At 32.3% G+C, this 22742-nt stretch overlaps 2 protein-coding genes and 1 long non-coding RNA gene across 11 annotated transcripts in view; 2 read left to right on the top strand and 1 right to left on the bottom strand.

The window, feature by feature from the left end:
• Positions 1–22742, bottom strand: part of LOC102620792 (protein ENHANCED DISEASE RESISTANCE 2-like) — a 98437-nt gene that overhangs the window by 48790 nt on the left and 26905 nt on the right. Inside the window, exons 1-4 of one of the 2 annotated variants that reach the window (XM_052441699.1) lie at positions 18981–19081; positions 18796–18840; positions 18276–18371; positions 18076–18177 (exon numbers count right to left, since the gene is read on the bottom strand). In XM_052441699.1, coding sequence (XP_052297659.1) covers positions 18076–18177; positions 18276–18371; positions 18796–18840; positions 18981–19019 — 282 coding nt within the window. In that variant the 5' untranslated portion in view covers positions 19020–19081. Of the gene's footprint in view, positions 1–18075; positions 18178–18275; positions 18372–18795; positions 18841–18980; positions 19082–19445; positions 19486–22742 lie in introns of those variants that run through there. The other variant, XM_052441698.1, reaches the window with a different exon arrangement.
• Positions 1065–4047, top strand: LOC107176181 (uncharacterized). Its single transcript, XR_008054866.1, has 2 exons — positions 1065–2694; positions 3244–4047. It is a non-coding gene; the product is annotated as an uncharacterized LOC107176181 (long non-coding RNA).
• The window catches only part of LOC102611187 (disease resistance protein At4g27190-like), a 60629-nt gene continuing 43840 nt past the window's right edge, over positions 5954–22742 (top strand). For 2 of the 8 annotated variants that reach the window (XM_052441578.1, XM_052441579.1), the window contains exons 1-6: positions 7416–9037; positions 9518–12175; positions 12300–12370; positions 12496–12879; positions 12986–13138; positions 14055–14438. In XM_052441578.1, coding sequence (XP_052297538.1) covers positions 8896–9037; positions 9518–12175; positions 12300–12370; positions 12496–12879; positions 12986–13138; positions 14055–14438 — 3792 coding nt within the window. In that variant the 5' untranslated portion in view covers positions 7416–8895. Of the gene's footprint in view, positions 6340–7415; positions 9066–9498; positions 12176–12299; positions 12371–12495; positions 12880–12985; positions 13139–14054; positions 14439–14633; positions 15150–15589; positions 15896–22742 lie in introns of those variants that run through there. The other 6 variants (XM_052441589.1, XM_052441580.1, XM_052441577.1 and 3 more) reach the window with 6 other exon arrangements.

The following is a 22742-nucleotide window of genomic DNA, read 5'->3' as shown; positions in this document are numbered from 1 at the left end:
AATGGTGATTTACATAGTTAAGAATATTAATAATTATTATTAATTTAAAAATATAATTAAATAAATATTTTATTTTTTAAATATAATTTTTATTAATTTTGTAATTAATAACTATAATTCTTTAAGAGTAAAGTTATAATTTAAAACTATTTACTCCTAATTTAAGACAATGTAAACAAATAAATTGAATTCTGATTTCAATTTCATACTTTCATTCCAGTGTAAGTAAACAACATACTTCGACTCCACTCCACACTTCTAATCCTAGGATTCTCACTCCTCACGATTATCACTCCAACCCAAAATGTAAACGCTACCTAAATACTTTCAAAGATCTTGTTAGCCAGAAATCAATTTAACAAAAACAATTACCGTGTATATTATTAACGAAAAGGCTTTGATTCCGTTGGCTTGGGTGTAAATAAATCGACTTTATCAAGAACAGACATCTCAGCAACTACATAATACTATATGTAAGCTTTTGTTAATTGACTGCATTAAATCATTAAATCAAAAGCCTTACAAAGCATCTACAATAGTGAATAGTGAAGCTCCTTTCAAAAAATAACAATTAGAGAAATTGTGGGCTTTTATTCAGACCCCTGAAACCTTTCTGTTAATATAAAAACTCTAATCCTTGAGCAAAAGGTGGTTAAAAAAATAAAAGAAAAGAATTCACGAGCAATATCATCATGTCACAAGATAGCCTGAAAAGCAAGTTTCCTCTGTTTTCGTTCCTTTGTTTTCATTCCCCTGTTTATTGATTTTTTTTTTTTTGCCGGAAATTAAGAAGAAAAAATTGGTAAAACAAGTTGCCTCTGTTTTCATTCCCCTGTTTTTTGTGGAAAGAATAAATCAAACTTTATTATTTTATTTTGGTTTTTGAATATGCATAAATCAAATCATATATTATTGATCTTACTTCGATTATTTGTTGTTTAGTTTCTATCTTAAATGCTTTTTGTGTGTTTCCGGTATTTGCTTTTATAAAAGTTTTAGTCCCGAATCATTCGTTCAAGGATTTGCTTTATGTTTTATTAGGCATATACATTGCTCTGTCAATCAATATTCATTTCAATTTCACAGTACACAAGCAATGTATATACCAAAATTACTCAAACACAACAGGTATTATTCTATGAAAACTTAATTATTTCTTTAGAATATATGAAAACGTAGAGTTGTGAACTAGTGCTTTCTTCTTCAACATGCGTCAACAGGGCAACAATAACCAAATACATGATATAGAACAGTGGTGCATGACTAATTCTTTTTCTTTTGCAGGTCTTTGTTATTGCTCTCATCAACTCTTTTCTCACACATTCCTCAGCAGTTACCAGTGATCTTTTTCATCTTTCAACTTGTTCTTAAATATTGAAGGCCAAACAGAGAAGCTCACCAACTCTCTAATCCCAGATAATTAAAGAGGTGCACGTTTTCTAAATCCTTGAATAATTTTTTTTTTTTTTTTTTATAGTAGAATCCCTGATCCTTGATCTTGACATCTGCTCTTTCTTAAGTTCCATCTACTTTCCAAGAAAAAATTTTCTCTGGTTTGTTTTAATATTGTAACTTATTTTGCATGAGTTTTAAGTTACTATTCATTGTTAAAGCCTGTGCTCTTATTATTTCTTTTGGTTAATTTGCATGCTCCCCCCCCCCCCCCCCCCAAAAAAAAGTTTAGAAAAATATTATAGGCTTTTACTCCTTGAAACCTTTACTGATAATACCAAAAACTCTAATCCTTCAACAAAAGAAAGCAAGAAAAAAAGGTCCTAAGTTTATTGTCTTTTATTTGGCTTTGTACCAAAAACTCTGATCTGTTGGCTTTGTAAAAAAATCATTATTTGTATCTAAGTTTATTTGAAGATTGCAGATCAGCAGGAAAAGCCCTTTTTCTAAAGCTAACTATACAAATTTTAGAATAGGGCTCAACCACATGAAAATATTTACGTTGTAGTATCTCATATTAATAATCTAAAAACAACCAATCCAACAAGTTCAAATTCAGTCAAATCTAAAAAAAAAATTGCTTTTAAGGAGTACATGATAGCTATTAAACTTTGGTTAAAGATCTTTTGGGCAAACGTGAAATTCAGTCAATCATAAATCAACCAATCCAACGAGTTCAAATTCATCACTTGCAAAATTAAGTTTTCTTCCGAAATTGAGTTGTTTCCAGTAGAAATTTTCCCGCAGTCACGAGCGCTATCATCAAAACAAGATTATTAATATAAGAACAAGAGTTGAGGAAAAAATTAGTTAAAACAAGATTCTTCTGTTTTCATTCCCCTGTTTTTTTCGCTTGGTGATTGAAAAATTTTATCTCTAAACTTTTATAATTTTCCATTAAGGTTTATATTTAAATAAAGAGTTAAAAAAATCTAATTCTAAATTTATGGATTGAATGATTATTATTATATTCTCTTAGAATTGGTTACAATATCAATTAAATAACGAATAGAGTTATTGATCACTTTGTTAAAAATGAACATGTGTTCTGTTTATATGAACACGGGGTGCATGCTTTAAGTCTTGTTCTTTTACAATTCAATTGTATTGCTTTACTCCCATAAACTCTTTACTCACATTCTTCTGTAGTTAACAGTGATCTTTTGCTCATTAAAATTTTTCTTATAAATCGAAGGCCAAGAGTGAAGCTCATAAACTCTGTGATCCTAGATAATTGAAGAGGTGCGTTTGTTCTAAATACTTTAATAATTTCTTTCAATAGCATAATTTCTAATCTTTGATCTTGATAGCAGTTGTTTCTTAATGTCCAACAAAAACTATCTCTTGTTTGTCTTAATCTTGTCATTTAATTTTCTTGAGTTTTCTTGAGTTTTAAAAGCCACAAATATCTGATTATTTAATGCTTTATACATACAAAATATAATTAATTATACTGTTTATTTGTAATCTATATAAACAATTTCACCATTTAATTTATAAAAACGTTTGGCAAATATATGAAAAGACCAAAATATCTTTTAGTTTATTTACAAAAGTAAAAGGTAATAAAGTGAATTTTATGTTTCAAATTTTTATCAATTTTTTATGCAAGTGTGAAAAGCCAAAAATACACCTGATAATGTTAACTAGAAAGAAAAAAAAAAGGGTTTCGATCATTTTCCCATAATATTTAGTAGTTTGAAAAAAAGAAAAAAAAGAAAAGAGGTGTGTGTATGCTTCCCAGCGTAATAATTATATGTAGAAGAAAATTAACAAGAGGAAAAATGACAGAGAGCAAGGCGTTGGTTGTGGAGAGAAGTGGATGTGTCGGCAGAGGATAGAGAAGGCAATCTTTGGTCAAGGCCATGTCATTTGTGCTCTTCAAAGGCCTGAAATTGGCCTGATGTCGACAAGCTACAATTGCTTTTAATTTATCATTTAAGAGGCAGGGAGCTCTCTTGATTGAGGGCTCATCTTCTGATCATCGTAGCCTTGTTGAAGCTGTCAAACAAGTCGATTTTGTCTTTTGCACCATGTCTGGGCCTCACTTAAGGAGCCACAACATTCAAGCTTTTCGTGTGCTTTCGGCATCTGCTTTAATAAAAGTCTTCGCCCTCAATCATGCATTCAAGCTTTTGCGTTATCTTTCATCAAACTTAATTATCTCTTTAGAATATATCCAAACGTAAAGTCGTGAACTACAGAACTAGTGCTTTCTTCAACTTACATCAGCTGTAACTTAGGCGGACCCTTATTATACACATACGTCAACAATGCAACAGTAACCAAAAACGTGATATGAAAAGGGGTGCATGATTAAGTCTTTTTCTTTTGCAATTTATTGTTATTACGCTAATCAGCTCTTTTCTCACACATTTCTCAGCAGTTACCAGTGATCGTTTTGCTCATCAAAATTATTCTTAAATATTCAAGGCCAAACGGAGAAGATCATCAACTGTATGATCCCGGATTAACTGAAGAGGTGAACTTGTTCTAAATCCTTTAATAATTTCTGTTAATAGCATAATCTCCTTGATCTTGACAGCTGTTATTTCTTAATGTCCAAAAAAAAATAAAATCTCCTGTTTGTCTCAATCTTGTCAGTTAATTTTCTTGAACCAACAAATACATATAATTATTCTATGTATATGCGTTTGCTTGTTAAAAGAATTAATCTTGCTTTTCTAAAGAAATAATGCAATATGCAATTATGCATGATGGTACGCGTCGATGTGAGATAGTTGACGAAAGCTTCATTTTTCACTATTGGATGTGCTATCCACAGCGGAACTCCACAATCGAAGCCATCAGTACGACAATTTTTCTCTGTCGTTTCAATTTTTAGTTAAATAGAAAACAAGTAAGGTCAAATAAATTCTGGTCCACCAATTTAATCAGTATAAACATATGGATCCCATCATTATTATTATTATAAACATGTGCGTCTTTTTAATTATTATATTATCTGATTATTGTATTATTTATAGATTGCTTTAATTATGTCACATTAGGAAAAGAGATTCCCTCTTCGGCGAATGAAAATAAAAGAAATTAAAATTAAAATAAGACTTAGTAAATTTAACCTTTTTTTTTTTCTTTTTGCTGTTGGCATTTTATTTATAAAAGAAATGATCACTAATCATTTGATAAATGCTAAGGGCTGCATGATTAAGTCTTCTTCTTTTGCAAATCATTGTCGTTACTCTCATAAGCTCTCTATAATCACATTCCTCTGCAGGTAACAGGTAACATATGGACCACTTGTTTTTTTTTATTATAATTAAACATTTTCTTCTCCTGATGTTTTTCATCTCACAGGAATATATTTATCTGATCGTGGGCTCAAATGGGGTAAATAAATTGGGATCAAGGACAAGTCTGTTTAAGTGTTGAAATTGTAAGAAGACCTCATAAAAAAATTGCCTAAAGCCCCATTATTGTTATTCAACTATTACTTTCATGACACTTATACAAATAATTTATAACTCCATCTTTATTTAGGGAAAAACTGTAGCAATTGTCGTTATATCACAAGAAAAAATTCCAATTAAAAATATAATAAGAATTAATTGCAAATTTTTTAATAAATATCAATATAATTTAATAGTTTAATTTTTTTGGTAGAGTAATATAATTTAAAAAATTTATAGCAGTATTACTTTTTAAAATGCAAATTATTATAATTATATTAATAATATATTTGTATTTATTATAAAATTTATTTTAATAAAATCTTAAATTTTTTTAAATATTTGTATATATTGTTATATTTTATTATAATATTATATTTATATTTATTAAAATATAAGAGTCAATATTTTTAAATTAATTAAGACAAAAAGTATTATAATAAGGATCCACTTATGTTACAACAGTGGTACCATACCACAATTTTTGTCCTCATCTAATATAACCATTGGATTTAAAAAGCAACCAATCGAATGGAGAAGAGATGGCCACGTTTGTGACGAAACATGGTGACTTACCTCTCTCCGAATGCAGGATTATTGTTATCAAGAAGGAAATTTGAGGAATTTATGAAGTCCAGGTGAAAATCAAAGGAAGCCCCTACCAAAGGCCAAAGGCCAAATGGATGAAGGGACAATCTTCTGGACCGTTTTTTTTTCTAACACTCCTCTTTCTCTATATCCATAAATCCTGACCAAATCAGTTCCATTGATGCAGTACAACAAACTTTCTCAGCACAAGCTCGCAAATGATATTACATTACATTAAAACGCAACCGGCTCCAACGGTTGCAGGTTGCCGCATCAATTATCTAATAATTAATTTCAGCCATTAGATTGACCAGTAAAACATCCAACGACTCAACTAAATAAAGACAAAAACTGTAGTATGGTATCACTATTGTAACGTAGGTGGATCCTTATAATAAAAAAGAATTCTTTTATTAAAAATATAATCATTTTCCCAAACTTATCCTTGTCGTTTTTTAAAGGAAAAAATAAATTAGAAAAGTCTATGGTCATGATAATTTTATTTCGTCAGTTCCTTATATATTTATTTCATTTATTTCATACATATCTGTCTTAGGGTGATATTGTTTTGTAAAGATATAATAGTAAGGTACTATAAAAAGAAAAGAGGTGTGTGTATACTTCCCAGTGTAATAATTATATGTAGAAGAAAACTAACAAGAGGAAAAATGACAAAGAGCAAGGCGCTGGTTGTGGGGAGAAGAGGATAGAGAAACCAATCTTAGCTTGTTGATTGAGGGCTCATTTTCTGATCATCGTAGCCTTGTTGGAGCTGTCAAACAAGTCGATGTTGTCATTTGCACCATGTCGGGGGCTCATTTAAGGAGCCACAAACATTTTGATGTTGCTTAAACCTGTTGAGTCCATCAAATAAGCTGTAAATATTAAGGTACGTAATCCTTAATTTTTATGTAATTTTAATTTCAGATCCAAAATTGCATGCAAGTCATTAAATTTCTTTCCTTTTTTTATTTTTTATTTGATGAATTGCTTGATTTGGTCGGGTGTGTATTTTTTTTTTCTTTGGTTTTTCTTTTTCCAAAACATAAATAGACCAAGCACATCTCCAAATTGGGTTGGAGCGGGGATTCTAACTCTACGATGGCCATATTAAAATTTAAAATTTTTTAATTTATTTTTTCTTTTATAGCTACATCTCAATATTTGAAAAAAATGAATATTTACACGCTTTTAATTTACCTCGTGTTTTCTTTATATTATGCATGTGTATATATTGTGTTCCTAATTTGTGATCACGACTATCAGTACTAAGATGTATATTATGATTTCTTTTGGTATTTATACGTAAGACGGTGCGCATATCGAATCAAATTGATGATGTGCGTGTTTAATTTGCTTCAGCATATATAACACTCATCTCAGCAGGATCAGGATCAGGATTAGGGTTTGATGTAGTTTCACAAGCAAAGCAACCGATTATATAGGAAGGTTGCACTTAGACGCATGCAGGAGGCAAGCCGTCATACATACTATAAAAATATAAAATTATCCTTATTAATCAAAAAAATAAAATCATTAACTTTCAAGGAATTCTTATAATTACTAATAATATTGAGGTAATAAAATAATAAAATAATGTTAATAATATAAAATATTTATTTTAGTTATCAATTTATTGTATTGTACACAAAAACAAAATTTATTACATGTTAATAAATGTTTAAATAAATTTTATTATTATATTATTAATTTTTATTATATTGAAAATATAACTAAATAATGTATTATTTAATTATATTATAGTTAATATAACTAATAATAAATATTTGAATATGAATAAATATAAATAATTTTAATTTAAAATTAATAGTAATATAAATAAAGATATAAAATATTATACATGCGTGCAGAAAATCTCCTTTAATAGTAATTTTATAAAAGATATAAAATAATTAACCTGTCAATTATCATATTGTTAAAAAGTGCAGAAAAACCACTCAAAAACGTGGAGAAAAACCACTCAAATTTATACATGCGTCAACAGGGAAACAGTAACCAAATACGTGATACAAAAAGGGGTGAATGATTCTGTCTTTTCCTTTTGCAAGTCGCTGTTATTACTCTCATCAACTTCTTTCTCGCACATTTCTTAGCAGTTACCAGTAATATTTAAAATCGCTGTGTAGATATGCAAAAGTTCCGTAAGTGCATTAATAATTATTTGCCAGAAAAAAATAGTTGCGTCAATATTAAAGGAATTAACATCCAGGGACCCAATTTAGTTGCTTAATGATTATTTAATTAATTAATTTATAATACATTAATCTTTTAAGTTGAATATTTAAAATCTTAGACCCGAAACAATAAATCATCTGAGGCATATAAAAGAGAAATTATCATCCTATTTTTTCTTTTTTCTTTTTAACTTCTTGTAGCTTATAAAAGAGAAATTATCAGTCATTTACTCAAAGTTTATTCAATGATTAAAATTATTATAAAAAATTAAATTTATTTAATTTTACATCCAATGTATGCAATTTGTATGAAACATCTGTTAAAAATATAAAGTTATTCGTTCAAAGTGACAAAATAGAAGCGAACACAAAATTGTAGTGGTGATTATGTTTTAGGAGTAACTTTATTTTTTTAGTAAACAGTTGATACACATTGTAATAATGGGTATAAAATTAAATATTTTTAAATTTTTATAACTTTTTGGATAATAAGATAATTCTTAGGTGGATAATTGAAAATTTTTCTTTTCAAAATATTTTGAAAACAATACCAAATGTACCAAAACATTGTTTACTTTCACTCTCTCTCTCTCTATCTATATATATATATATATATATATATATATATATTATTTCTTAACTCATTCTTATCCTTATTCTTTCTAACATATCCACAATCTGTCAATGAAATTTACTTTTATAAATTTAAAGATTTTTTCATGCAATTTTATACGATGATGAGTTCTCATGTTTATGTTAAAAAATAATTCGTAAATAATACAAATGAAAAAAACAAAAAGTAGCAGGGCTGGCAATACAAAACCATAACTTTTTTTCTTTGAATTTTGCATAAATAAAGTCAATAGTGATTTGTCAGCACGATCTTGAGAGCACGGCTTGGAGTCTCAATAATTATTGACACTCATATTTGAAAACTTTCGAAAAGATAAAATCCAATATGAAAGGTGAAACGTTATAATCATAGTAACTAGAAAATTGATTGATTTACAAATATCAATTTAAACAATTTTCATGTTGATCGACAATTTAAGTAGATTGACAAAGATTGAAGTAATTACTGTTGGTGATTGATTGACTTTGTCCTTATCCTTGCCTTCTTCTTATCAAAAATCCAGTGTCAATTAAATTGGGCCAGGGTTTCTGATTGCAACTAATGGACTTCATATACGCATAATGGTCCCTACGTATATACGTACCAATATTTGATTGAAAAAGGGGGTGCATGCTTAATGCTCAAGTCGTCTTCTTTTGGAAAGTCATTGTTATTACTCTCATCAACTCGTTCCTCACATTCCTCTTTAGTCAAAACCTGTAATATTTCTTCTATATTCAAGGTGAATACAGCAGCTCATCAACTCTTATCCCAGACAGGTCAAGAGGTGCACTTGTTCTAAAACCTGTAATATTCTTTTAGTAGCAGAATCTCTGATACTTGATCTTCATAGCGGTTCTTTCTTAATTTCCATAAACTTTCCTAGGAAAAAAATTCTCTGGTTTTTCTTAATCATATAATTTACTTTTCTTAAGTCATATCATTTATTTTTAGTACCAGAATACTTGATCTTGATAGCCATTCTTTCTTAATTTCCATCAACTTTCCTTGAAGGATACCTTTCTGTTAATAGCGAAACCTCTTATCCTTAAGATAGAAAAAGAAATTCTCTACTTAGGTATCAGTTGGTTCAAAATCAATATCGCGATGTTGTTTGCGGTCTTTTCTTTCTCTGTCTTTCCCTCTAGTTCATTTTAATTTATTTGTATTCCTTTATTTGACATTTTTATTCACTTTATATATATATATATATATATATATATATATATATACTGTTAAGCAACAGGCAATGGCTGCAGAAGTGGGTCTGGCTGCTTTTTCCAGCATCGTATCAGAAGGTGCAAAGTCACTATTCAAACCGATTATACGGCAGATATCTTATGTGTTCAAGTACCAGAGCTACATAGATGGCCTAAAAGATCAAGTGAAGCAGCTGGAACACAAAAGAGAAAGGGTGGAAATACCCGTTCATCAGGCTACTCAACAAGGAGATGAGATTTATAAGGATGTTGCAGACTGGCTTAATAGTGTCAAGGAATTCACTCAGGGCGCTGCCAAATCCATCACTGATGATGAAGATAGAGCTAAGAAGTTCTGTTTCAAAGGATTGTGCCCAAACTTGATTTCTCGTTACAAGCTCAGTAGACAAGCAGCAAAGGCCGCAGAAGCTGCAGCTAGTCTCGTGGGAAAAGGCAACTTCTCCAATGTTTCCCACCGTCCTACTCCAAAGCTGGTAGAACTTATTCAAGTGAAAGATTTCGAGGCGTTTGATTCAAGAATGAAAGTATTTCAAGATGTTATGGAGGCGTTGAGGGATGATAAGCTCAACATAATTGGGGTCTACGGGATGGGCGGCGTGGGTAAAACCACGCTCGTCAAGCAAGTTGCAAAGCAAGTGCTGGAAGATAAGTTGTTCGATAAGGTCGCTATGGCTGAGGTAACAGAGAACCCAGATCATCAGAAAATTCAAGACGAACTTGCTTCTGATTTAGGCATAAAGTTTGAGTTGAATGAGAGTATATTCGACAGAGCAAATCAACTATGTGGAGCATTGAAGAACAAGGAGCGGCATCTCATTATATTGGATAATATTTGGAGAGAACTGGAGTTCGATAAAGTTGGAATTCCTTCCAGGGATGTTGAGAAAGAAAGAATGGGTGATCAGAGACGATGCACAATAATACTGACGTCTAGACGTCAAGATTTATTGCGCAATGTTATGAATTCTCAGAAAGAGATCCAGATCGATGCTTTATTAAAAGAAGAAGCATTGCAGTTATTTAAGAAGATAGTGGGTGATTCAATGAAAACATTTGCTTTTCAATCTATAGCAGATGAGATCGTTGAAAGATGCGGAGGACTGCCTGTTGCACTGATTACACTTGCAAAAGCTTTGAAAAATGAAAGGCTTGACACTTGGAAAGATGTGTTGAATCAGCTAAGAAGTTCCAATGCAAAAGAAATTGATGGAATGGAAATAAATGTGTACATCTCCATAAAATTGAGTTACGACTTATTGGGAAGTAAGGAAGCAAAATCTTTGTTCCTTCTTTGTGGTCTATTTAGTGAAGGTCATGCTATACCAGTTTCTTCCTTATTGAGATGTGGTATGGGTATGGGCTATTTTAAAAACGTTTACACACTGGAAGAAGCAAGGAGTAGAGTGCATACGTTGATCGGCAAACTCAAATCTTCATGCTTATTGTTGGACGGTGATGCTGAAGATGAAGTCAAAATGCATGACGTCATTCATGCTGTTGCTGTATCAATTGCAGAAGAGGAGCTCATGTTTAATATTCCAAATGTTGCCGACTTGGAGAAAAAGATGGAAGAGACAATACGGAAAGATCCAATTGCTATTTCTTTACCTTATAGAGATATTCAAGAGCTTCCCGAAAGGTTGGGATGTCCCCGTCTCGAGTTACTTTTGTTGCATACGAAGGGTCTTTGCTCTATGCAAGTTAAAGACCACTTTTTTAAAGGGACGGAAGGACTCAAAGTTTTGAATTTTACTGGAATTCACTTCTCTTCATTACCTTCATCACTTGGTTGCCTCATTAACCTTCAAACATTGTGTTTAGACTATTGCCGACTAAAAGATATAGCAATAGTTGGACAGCTAAAGAAATTAGAGATTCTCAGCCTTGTATATTCCGATATCAAGCAGTTACCACTCGGAATTGGACGATTGACGCGGTTACAGTTGCTAGATTTGAGCAATTGTCGGAGCCTTGAGTTGATACCACCAAATGTCATATCAAAATTATCTCGATTAGAAGAACTGTTTATGCATAACAGCTTTTCACAGTGGGATAAGGTTGAAGGAGGAAGTAATGCCAGTCTTGTCGAGTTGAAGGGGTTGTCAAACCTAACTACTTTGGAGATAGATGTTTCGGATTCCGAAATTCTGCCGCCGGATTTTGTCTCTGTGGAATTGGAAAGATATAAGATATTTATAGGACAAACGTCTGTCCGACGGCACGTCACATCTAAAACATCAACATTGATGGTGCTCAAGGGGCCAGAAAAAGTTAGCCTTCTTTTGGGGAATGATAGGACGAAAATGTTGCTGAAGAGAACTGAAGATCTCCGTCTACAGTCTCAGAAGGGTGTTCAGAATGTTGTTCATGAATTAGACGATGGGGAAGGTTTTCCACGATTGCAGCATCTTCTAGTATCAGACTGTTCTGAGATTTTACATATTGTCGGTTCAGTTGGACGGGTTCGTTGCAAAGTCTTTCCCTTGCTGGAGTCATTGGATCTTATTAATTTAACCAATTTGGAGACGATATGCTACAGCCAACTCAGAGAAGATCAATCTTTCAGCAACTTAAGGATTATAAACGTAGATTCCTGTCCAAAATTGAAGTATCTCTTCTCATTCTCTATGGCTAAAAACCTATTGGGGCTTCAAAAAGTAAGAGTAAAAAATTGCGATAATTTGAAAATGATTATTGGTAAGTGTTGAAATTAATTATTGGTAGGATTATTGACATTGACTCATTCTTTTTTTCTTTTTCTTTTTTTTTGGTGAAAAAAAAACACGGATGTTTATTATATATTGTTTTTGTTCATTTATAGGGCCCGACATGGAGAAACCAACAACTCAGGGATTCACAGAAATCAATGCAGAGGATGATCCTGTTCACCAGGTAATAATTTTCTGTTTAATAATTAATTAAGTAATATATTATCACGATTGATCTTCAATTATCGAAAGAATATTATATTAGAAGTTGTAGTTGAAGGAACAAAAATGTACGGTTTTGCTTTGCAGGTTACTTTTCCACGCTTGGAGGAACTGCAACTTGGCGGTTTAACAAACATCAAAAAATTATGGCCCGATCAATTTCAGGGAATGTATTGTTGTCAAAATTTAACAAAAGTGACCGTGTGGAGTTGTCATCGTCTGAAGTATTTGTTTTCATATTCTATGGTTAATAGTCTTGGGCAACTCCAACAACTTGAGATTCGTAATTGCCGGTCAATGGAAGGGGTAGTCAACAACACCACGGGGGGGTTAGGAGGAAGAGATGAATTGAAGGTTTTTCCTAAACTACACTCCCTGTGGCTTCGTTATCTTCCAAAACTAAGTAGCTTTGCCTCACCAGAAGACGTCATTCACACTGAAATGCAACCTCAATCTTTCTTTGATGAAAAGGTTTTTTTTTTAATTAATTTTATTCTTAATAGTTAATTTCTTCTATCGTTGAGTCTTCAAATTTAATTAATATCCATCTCTAATTGCATTGAATTTTTAACTTCAGGTACGACTCCCAAGTCTGGAGGTATTACAGATTAGTGAGGCGGATAAGTTGAGAAAAATATGGCACCACCTGCTTGCTTCGAAGTCTTTTAGCAAATTGAAGGAATTGGAGATATCTGGGTGTAATAATCTACTGAATATTTTTCCTTCATTGGTAAGATTGCTATATTCATTTTGAATTTTTATTTCAAGTAACATTCAACAATTATTTTAATCATTTTTGTGTTTACAAATAATTTTCATTCACAAATGATTTATTGCAAGTATTGTACTTCAAACTTCTGGAGGGAAAAAAAGTAGTGTACTTCAAATCACCATTCTGAACTCTGCATTTTCAATCTAATTTATAGGTTCACCTGCATTAAAGTAATTGTTTTAAACACGATTTGACAGCATAATATAATTCAATTTAATTTTTTTTTCTTAAACCCTAATAAATAAGATTTTCAGAAATTAAAAGATACTTAGTTACTCAGCTTTTAAGTTCACAAATTCATATATATTTCTCTTTTCCTTGGGTCTTTAGATTTCGATTTAAAAAAAAAATAAAGAAAAGTGTTCAAATGTAGTTAATATCTCCAGTTTAGTTATGAATTGATTACGCCATTGATTAAGCACAAATTCATTATGTTCATTTTGAATCGACCGTTGACTAAAAAATTTCCTCAAATATTCACTCTATAACAGTCCCATGTTGATGGCGTTGGGAAGTGTTTTCCAGAAATGTTTTCCATTTTTAAAAGCATGAATATCGGGAAAAAATGGGGAATACAGCGTTTTAGTTTAGTTATTTTAAAAATAGGCATGTTTGAAAATTAAAAATTTTTAAAAACTAGCATCAAGATGAAAAATGAATTAAGAATATTTAAAAATTACCTGAAATTCTTTCTCCGTTCCTAATACTAAATAGTGTAAATGCATTTTCATTATCTTTGTTTTTCTGGACTTCTATTTATTTATTTTTGTTTTAATTTTTTCCTTTTTTCTTTAACAAAAAATATCTAGTAGACATTCATGGTTTGTTATTTTTCATAAAACAATTGTATGATTTTGACATACTTTGAATCTAGTTGAATGCTACTCTTTATTTTCAGGTTGGAATTCCCAATAGTCTAGTGAATCTTAATGTAGCACACTGTGAAAAAATAGTAGAAATCATAGGACATGTTGGAGAAGAAGCGAAGGAGAATCGTATTGCTTTCAACGAATTAAAACATTTGGCACTTGTTGATTTACCAAGGCTTACTAGCTTTTGTTTGGAGAATTACACTCTTGAATTCCCATTATTGGAAGGAGTTTCTATGACACATTGTCGGAACATGAAGCCTTTTTCTCAGGGAATCGTATCCACACCAAAGCTGCACGAAGTGCAGGTGACTGAAAAGAACGAGGATGAATTGCGCCATTGGGAAGGCAACCTTAATTCCACTATACAAAAGTGTTACGAAGAAATGGTATGTGTTAAATCGATTCGTCGAAATTACTTATGCATCTCCCTTGCACTTTGGACATTTGAACATATACACCTGCCTTGTATATATAGTTTTAGAAGTTAAAACACAAAACATGTAAGTTTAATGTATATATATCTAATGCCTTTCAAAAAAAAAAATTATATATATCCAGTGCAATTGTTTTGGTTTGTGCAGATTGGATTCTGTGATATAGAGTATTTGCAACTCTCAGATTTTCCATGTTTGAAAGAAATATGGCATGGCCAAGCACTGCCTGTCAGCTTCTTCAACAATTTAGAAGAGCTGGAGGTGGATGACTGCACGAACATGTCGAGTGCTATTCCTGCCAATCTGCTACGGTGCTTGAACAATTTGAGATGCCTGGAAGTGAGGAATTGTGATTCAATAGAAGAGGTGCTTCATTTGGAAGAGCTAAATGCTGACAAAGAACATATAAGCCCCCTGTTTCCTAAGCTTTCCGAGCTAAGGCTCATTGATCTTCCAAAACTCAAAAGATTCTGCAACTTCACTGAGAATATAATTGAAATGCTTATGTTGTGGAGTCTGACTATTGAGAATTGCCCTAATATGGAAACATTCGTATCCAACTCTGTAGTGCACGTGACAACAGATAACAAGAAACCTCAAAAATTAACATTAGAAGAGAACTTCTTGCTCGCTGATCAAGTACAACCTCTCTTCGATGAAAAGGTGATTATTATTATTATTATTATTATTTTTCCCTTCACTTTTGTTCGCACGGATGTAATTTCATTAGAATCAAGTCAAATTTAATGACTCATCTTTTTGCATGTCATCTTAATTTATATCTGATTTAACAATATAACCGCAGTTATTAACTATCTTTATAGTATGAATTATAAAAATGTCTGAAATTAATTGGATGCCTGATAACACGAGGTGATGAACTATATTAATTATGTGTGTTACATCTCTGTTTTCCTAACTAATTCATATTGGATTTAGCCTCAGATTTCATTTATGTGTTTCAAAGGGTAATCGATTTGATACTTATATTTGGAAATAAAATATAAAATGCCGTGATTAGTCTTGTCCATAAAATATGCAGGGGAAGACTCCAGAGATTGGATACATATTTTCATTTACAACTTAATTTTGTTGATTTTCAGGTTGCATTCCCTCTATTGATGGAGTTAAAGCTATCTAGATTACACAAAGTGCAGCATCTCTGGAAGGAAAATGACGAATCCAACAAAGCGTTTGCAAACTTGGGAAGTCTAGAAATATCGGAATGTAGTAAGTTGCAAAAACTAGTACCACCTTCGTGGCATTTGGAAAATCTGTGGGGACTAGAAGTATCGAAGTGTCACAGGTTGATAAATTTGTCGACGCTCTCAACATCTAAAAATCTAGTGAATCTCGGAAGAATGAAGATAGCTGATTGCAAAATGATAGAACAAATCATACAATTGCAGGTTGGAGAAGAAGTGAAAGGTTGCATTGTCTTCGAGAGAATGAACTACTTGACACTCGATTGTTTGCCAAGCCTAACAAGCTTTTGTTTAGGTAATTACGCTCTTGAATTCCCGTCCTTGGAACAAGTAGTTGTGAGACAGTGTCCAAAAATGAAGATCTTCTCTCAAGGAGTCTTAGACACACCAATGCTAAACAAAGTGAATGTCACCGAAGAAGAAAAAGATGATGATGATGAAGGATGTTGGGAAGGCAACCTCAATGACACCATAAAACAATTGTTCAATGAAATTGTGAGTATCAATGAAGTGTTGGCACTATATAGCAAATGATTTCTATAGCTATTTACGTGGCATAATATGATTACTTGACTGAAAATATAAAATAATAATAAATAAATTATGAGGGTTATGTTATGTTTTTGTTTAATCAATTATATTATATCATATTAGTTTGTACAATATTATTTGTGCACAAAAGGTTGTGGTCGTATCATTACTCTTGCTTTATTATTATTATGATTGTAATGTATGCTTGCTTACACGAGTAATTACAAAATGTGTAGAATTCTAAAGAAAAGATTGAGCCGATTCTTCAGGTACAGTGAAGAAGCTATCTCGAACCAGGCGAATCTCTTATACATGATTTAGCTTGCTCGTTCTTCTGTACTTGAATAATTTGGTTCTACATATTTACAATTTTTTGCTCATGCTACAGACTTGCAAGACACTTTGGATTTTGTTTGATGCATTCTTCGTTTAAGAAAGGACTTGAATTGATGTTTCATGTTTCATGCAATATTCAATTAGATTCTACCTAAATTTCTGTATTATTCGTTCAATTGGTCTTTTAAGCATTTGATTTCTAACCTCTCCTAATAGAAGATCATTAGCCGAATAAAACAACATAACTTTTGTGGCATTATCAGATGAATATTTTTTAGTATAGTAAAATTATCTCGACCACTGTTAAAAAGAATTAATCAGTCAAACTAACCTTCTCACACCAGCACACTTTAAATTAAAAGAATTTCGTGAAGTCAAGACCATGTTATAGATCTCGTGGAGAGAAGTAAACCCGCAATTTTTTTCACAGCATCATAAGAAAAATCATTTTTTCAAAGTATTTTTGTTAGGTGTTGAGTTTTAATAGTAGTACCTATTAAACAAGGGAAATTATTATTTGTATACTCTTAGTTTATTCTATTATCAAAAATACTACAACACTTTGAGGGTGTATTAATCGTCTACCCTAAGTTGACAAAATGTATCAGCTGACCATCAAACTGTTACTTGCCGTTTAAGTATGATGACGTCAGAAGAGTAATTTGATCTTTTCATATAATACAAGTGATAATTTAAGGGTATACAAGTGATAAAAAGAGAATTCAAGAGTATATAAGTAATAATTTTCAAGGGTGAAATCGTCAATTCACTGTAACTCCGTTAACTTTCAAACGGCAAATAATAGTTTGGTGGTCGGCTGATACATTTTGTCAATTAAGGGTAGACGATTGATACACCCTCAAAATATTGTAATATTTTTTATAACAGAATAAATATAGGGTATATGAATGATAATTTCTCATAAACAATAACAATTATTGTATATTAAAAAGTTGGAAACTGGTTGATACCACTCGGGAATCGAGCAGTTCACTTGTTTGCGAGTAGAAACCAACTTTACTACTAATTACACTCATACCAAAAATAGTAACTAAAGAATCAGGAAATTTCCTATTCACTATTCTTCATTTTTTAATGCAAAATTCCCATTCGAAAACACCAATGACTTTCATTCAAAGTAAATGAGAAATTACAATGAAAATAGAATCAAAATACATGTATGTATACCTAAAACAAATGATTTTTTTAATTAAAAAAAAAAACACAGTTGAGGTGAAATGAAACCAGTCATGATATCTCTGGTTCCAACTTTGGGACAACAGCAGACTTGAGTTCTATATGAGAAACACGTACAGCACCAATCAGCCGCTCCGGTAATTCATCTGTAGTATTTGCCTGCATACAGAAGAGCAAGATAAAGAAGACACACACGAAGCATTATACCATTCTGAGAACATTCAAGTATGCAAAAATGCAAATTGCAGTGCAATATCTCAAAATCATGTCTTTTCCCTTGTGTCCATTTAGAAGTGGGGGGAAAAAACAATCATACATACCTGTACAAGGAAAGCCATGTCAACCACCAATGTCGTAATTACACCAATTACAAGGCCCAAAACTCCATTAGCAACAGTAGAAGAACCGATGTCAACATCAATCTACAGAAAGATTAACAATGTTAAACCATGTTAATGGTATTGGACGCTATTTGAAAGATGAACATCTCATCTACTATAAAAATTCCAAGAGCATTTACTTCTAAGTACTTGGGACCGCGAATATAGTTACAATCAACTGCTTTACCCAATAAGCAAGGGGTGCTTCCAACACTCTGGCGCACGATCCATGACCCCTGCATGATTCAGTGCTTAAAATCAAGAACAAGTGCAAAACAAATTCAAGAGGGTAAAAGGACATGAAGTTTGAAGGTACAACCCATCAATACATTTACACCTAAATGCATGCCTTCTTTGTACAAATTGAAGTGTACCGTGTAGTAAAGGGTAAGTATACGTTAATATAGTCCTAATACATGAAGGCCAAGATGGATACCTTAGGAACAGATGGAATAAGTTTCAACCTACTATTGCGAAATTCATCATCGCCATCAAGAAACCGTTGCAAAATTGATCCCGTAACCAATTGCCTTGTGACAAAATAAAATACAATACTATAATGTGTTGAACCAGGAACCTGCAGATGCTTAGGTTACAACTATACAACCTCCCAATACAATAAGTTTGAAACTTATACCTTCTGAAATGAAACAAACTTACTTGAAGATTAAAGATCAGTGAGAAAAGCCCTTTTTCAGAAGCAACCTACATATTTTAGAATAGGGCTCAGTGTGTTATAGATTCAGTGAACCATAAGAAGTTATTTACATAGTAGTATTTCACAGGCAGTATTTTCTCCAAATGCATCAATGGAAAAGGAAAAATAAAAAGAAAAGAATAGTTACTTGTGCAGCACAGCCTTGACGCCTAGCTACATGGTCCATTCTCTTTGTGTCTTTGAACCAATCAACAGCAACAAGATCATTAAATGTTTTCCCGCAGGTATCTACAGTTACAATTGCACAAAGCCCAAGAAGAGCCAACCAAACTACATCATCATAACCTGTCGACCTAGCATATGCAGGATATATAAATACCATAACAATCAACCAAAATATGGGGGAACCTTTGTTTTGTCATAACAGAAATGCTTGCTACGAACTCTAAAGTTATTTCCATCAGAAAGTTTCCGGCAGTCACGAGCATTATCACGGTCATCGTGTCGCAGATTGCCCGAAAAACAAGACAAATCAATTTGATCAGCCTGCTCTTCCTCTAGGGCTGCAACTAATTGAAAATTAAAAAAAAAAAAGATCAATACCATAAAAATCCACTAGCCAAATATAGAAAAATGAATACTTATCATCCACCTGTCCTCTTGAAATCATTCTCAATCTTTTTTTCATTTGCCTGAAATCCCAAGGAAAAATATGTAACTAATACTTCCCATTCATGACTATTGTCTGTTGTATAAACATGACATTTTTAATTGGAATAATAAAATTATTTAATTATTTTAATTAAATGTTAATCCTACAAATTATTTTTGTTAAATCTAGCAAGAATAACTAAAATTTCTTTAAGATATATTTTGGTGGTAAATTAAAAAAATTTAATTATTTGGCGGGAATTATTGAAATTGGAGCCATTTTTTTTGTGGGAATTGAAATATATTCTTTAAATTATTATATAAATAGCAAAATGTACATACACACACATATACATAATTCATATATAAAAATTCTCTAATTGGTCACAAATATCATAGATTATAATTCAGTCATGAAATAAAATAACTACAATAATTATAGTTAAATGAATACTTCATTAATTCTTAAATTATGTTACGTGTCACTATTTAGTCTCATATTACATTCAAAATTTCTAAAAAAGCAGTGTTCCATCAGAGAAGCACCAAAACCAACCAATCTAATCCAGCATAATTACCAGCTCAACCCAAAACAATTACACATTATATTGACATATCAAAATTCGCTATCAAACCAACTGATGGTGCAGCCCTAGTAGTCGTTGTCCGTTCCACTGCCATGGGAGCGAGGGTAAGCTCCGTTGTCGATGAGTGAGTAAGATAAGGCTCCAAATCAATAGTTCCACCTCCTTTCTGCAATTCAAAAAACAGAAATTCATATATGTAAAACTATTAAAAAGTGTTAAACAACCTGTAAGTATTCAACTTCTGTCAACTCAATAGCACTTACTAAAGTTTTTATACAGAAGAAAAAGGCATTTTAAGTCCAAAAAATTAGAATTATTGGTTGAACTCCAACTCCATCAATCCATGCAACCATACAATCTTTAACGAAAAAATGAAGCATAATTAACAAGACATCTGAATCAGAAAGATTGTGCTTTCATTTGGCACGAGGTGTTGGAAACAACTTAACAAATCTAGACAAAATCTATAACCATCAAGTCCAAACAAAAGTCAGGATCTAAAATACTTTGAAAAATCAGAAAAACAGCAAAATATCAGTTTCAATTTCTTTTTCATCCATTGTAAGCTCAAACTAAAGGTAGCCGCGCTACCTTTAAACATCATTTGGGCTTATACATGTGACATTTGCTCATGAACAACTAAAGTTGAATAAGATTTTTATATGAAACAGAATATAAAAAGTCAAAGTAGAATATGACAGGAGCTACAATATATTATTCAGCATCAGCATTATGTATAAAATAAATTTAGAGGCATTATATTCATTCACAATCTTGCAGAGGTCACACCAGATTATGGCACGCAACTCTTGAATAGCAGATAAAGGAGGAGATGCAGGAAGGTAGTAACTTGCTTGCATGAGAACTAGAAAGTAATATCCCAAGATCATTTATAGATCTCATAAAACAAAAACAGTGAGGCAAACACAATTATTGTAAACAATTATTCATAGAACCACATACCAGCAACAAGATCTGTTTGAAAGTTAAATTTGCAACTGTAAAATGTGTTTGGGAACTTAGAAAATGAAAGAAAAATACTCTGAAGCTTTATCTTATTCTATTCTCGAAAATTACAATCAAATGGAATTAACATCAGTTTATATACTCAGCTAAGCTAAAGATAACTAAAACTAATTAAGCAAGCTTAACTACAAAACAGAATGAAAAGCATGCTACAACAAACTTGCTGAGCTGGCAAAGCTACTTAACAGACTCTGCTGATTTTGGCTTTGACTCACACGTGCTGACTGAGCTGCTCCTTTGGCTGCAGCATGAGCTTCCTTAACATCCCCCCTCAAACTCAAGGGGCATGTTAGCACATTGAGTTTGGCTCGAAAATAATTGAAGTGGAGAAAAGTGAGAGGCTTAGTTAGGATGTCTGCAATCTGTTCTTCACTGGGAATATACCTGATTTCCAGTTCTTTAGCTAGGACTTTATCTCTAATGAAGTGCATGTCTAATTCAATATGTTTTGTTCTTGAATGGTAGACAGGATTCTTAGCTAGTTCTATGGCACTGACATTGTCACACCAAATCGTGGGAAGAGATATACATTCAATACCAAGTTCATCAAATAATGACTGAATCCATGAGAGTTCTGCACTTGTAGCTGCAAGGGCTCTGTATTCACTCTCTGCACTGGACCTAGCAACCACTGATTGTTTCTTGGATGACCAAGATATTAAGTTGTTTCCCAAATAAATGCAATAAGCACCTGTTGATTTCCTATCATCTATGTCACAAGCCCAATCTGCATCAGTGTACCCTGAGAGCTTCATTTCTCCTTCTGCTGAAAACTTTAAACCATAATCTGCAGTCTCCTTTAGATACCTAAGAACTCTTTTGCAGGCAACGACATGTTGAAGTGTAGGAGCTGACACATATTGACTTAGCTTGTGGACTGCATAAGCTATCTCTGGTCTTGTTAAAACTAAATACTGCAATCCTCCAACAAGGCTTCTGTAACCAGTGGGATCTTCAACATATTGGCCCAAATGACTCTTTGCTTCCTTCTGGAGCTTTACTCCTGTCACCATTGGAGTATCACATCCTTTGCATTCTAACATATCAGCTTTACTCAACAAATCCTTGATATATTTCCTTTGAGACAGATAAATATCCTCTGCAACATAAGAAACTTCAATGCCAAGGAAATATGATAGTTTCCCCAAGTCCTTCAGAGCAAACACTCTACTGAATTCCAAGATAAATTGCTCCAATTCTGAACTATTAGGACCTGTGATCAGTATATCATCAACATATATCAAAACAAATATTATGGAGCCCTGCTTTCCTTTACAGAACAATGATGTATCAGCTCTTGATTTTCTGAAACCCCATTTGGTAACCAGACTATCTCTCAGCTTATCATACCAAGCTCTTGGAGCTTGTTTTAAACCATATAAAGCCTTCTTTAATTTGCACACATGGTTAGGCTTCTGCAGATCAACAAACCCCTCAGGTTGATACATGTAAACATCCTCAGTCAACTCTCCATTTAAGAATGCATTGTTTACATCCACTTGTCTAATTGTCCATTTATGCATTGCAGCTAAGCTCAGAATAATTCTCACTGTGGAAGTCTTCACAACAGGACTAAATGTTTCAAAGTAGTCTACACCTGCTGTTTGTTGAAAACCTTTTGCAACTAACCGAGCTTTATACTTAGCTATACTTCCATCACTGTTTTGTTTGATTCTAAACACCCA

Source organism: Citrus sinensis, chromosome 5 (genome assembly GCF_022201045.2).
Source record: "Citrus sinensis cultivar Valencia sweet orange chromosome 5, DVS_A1.0, whole genome shotgun sequence".
NCBI classification, from domain to species: Eukaryota; Viridiplantae; Streptophyta; class Magnoliopsida; order Sapindales; family Rutaceae; genus Citrus; species Citrus sinensis.
This window is presented reverse-complemented; position numbering and strand designations above follow the sequence as displayed.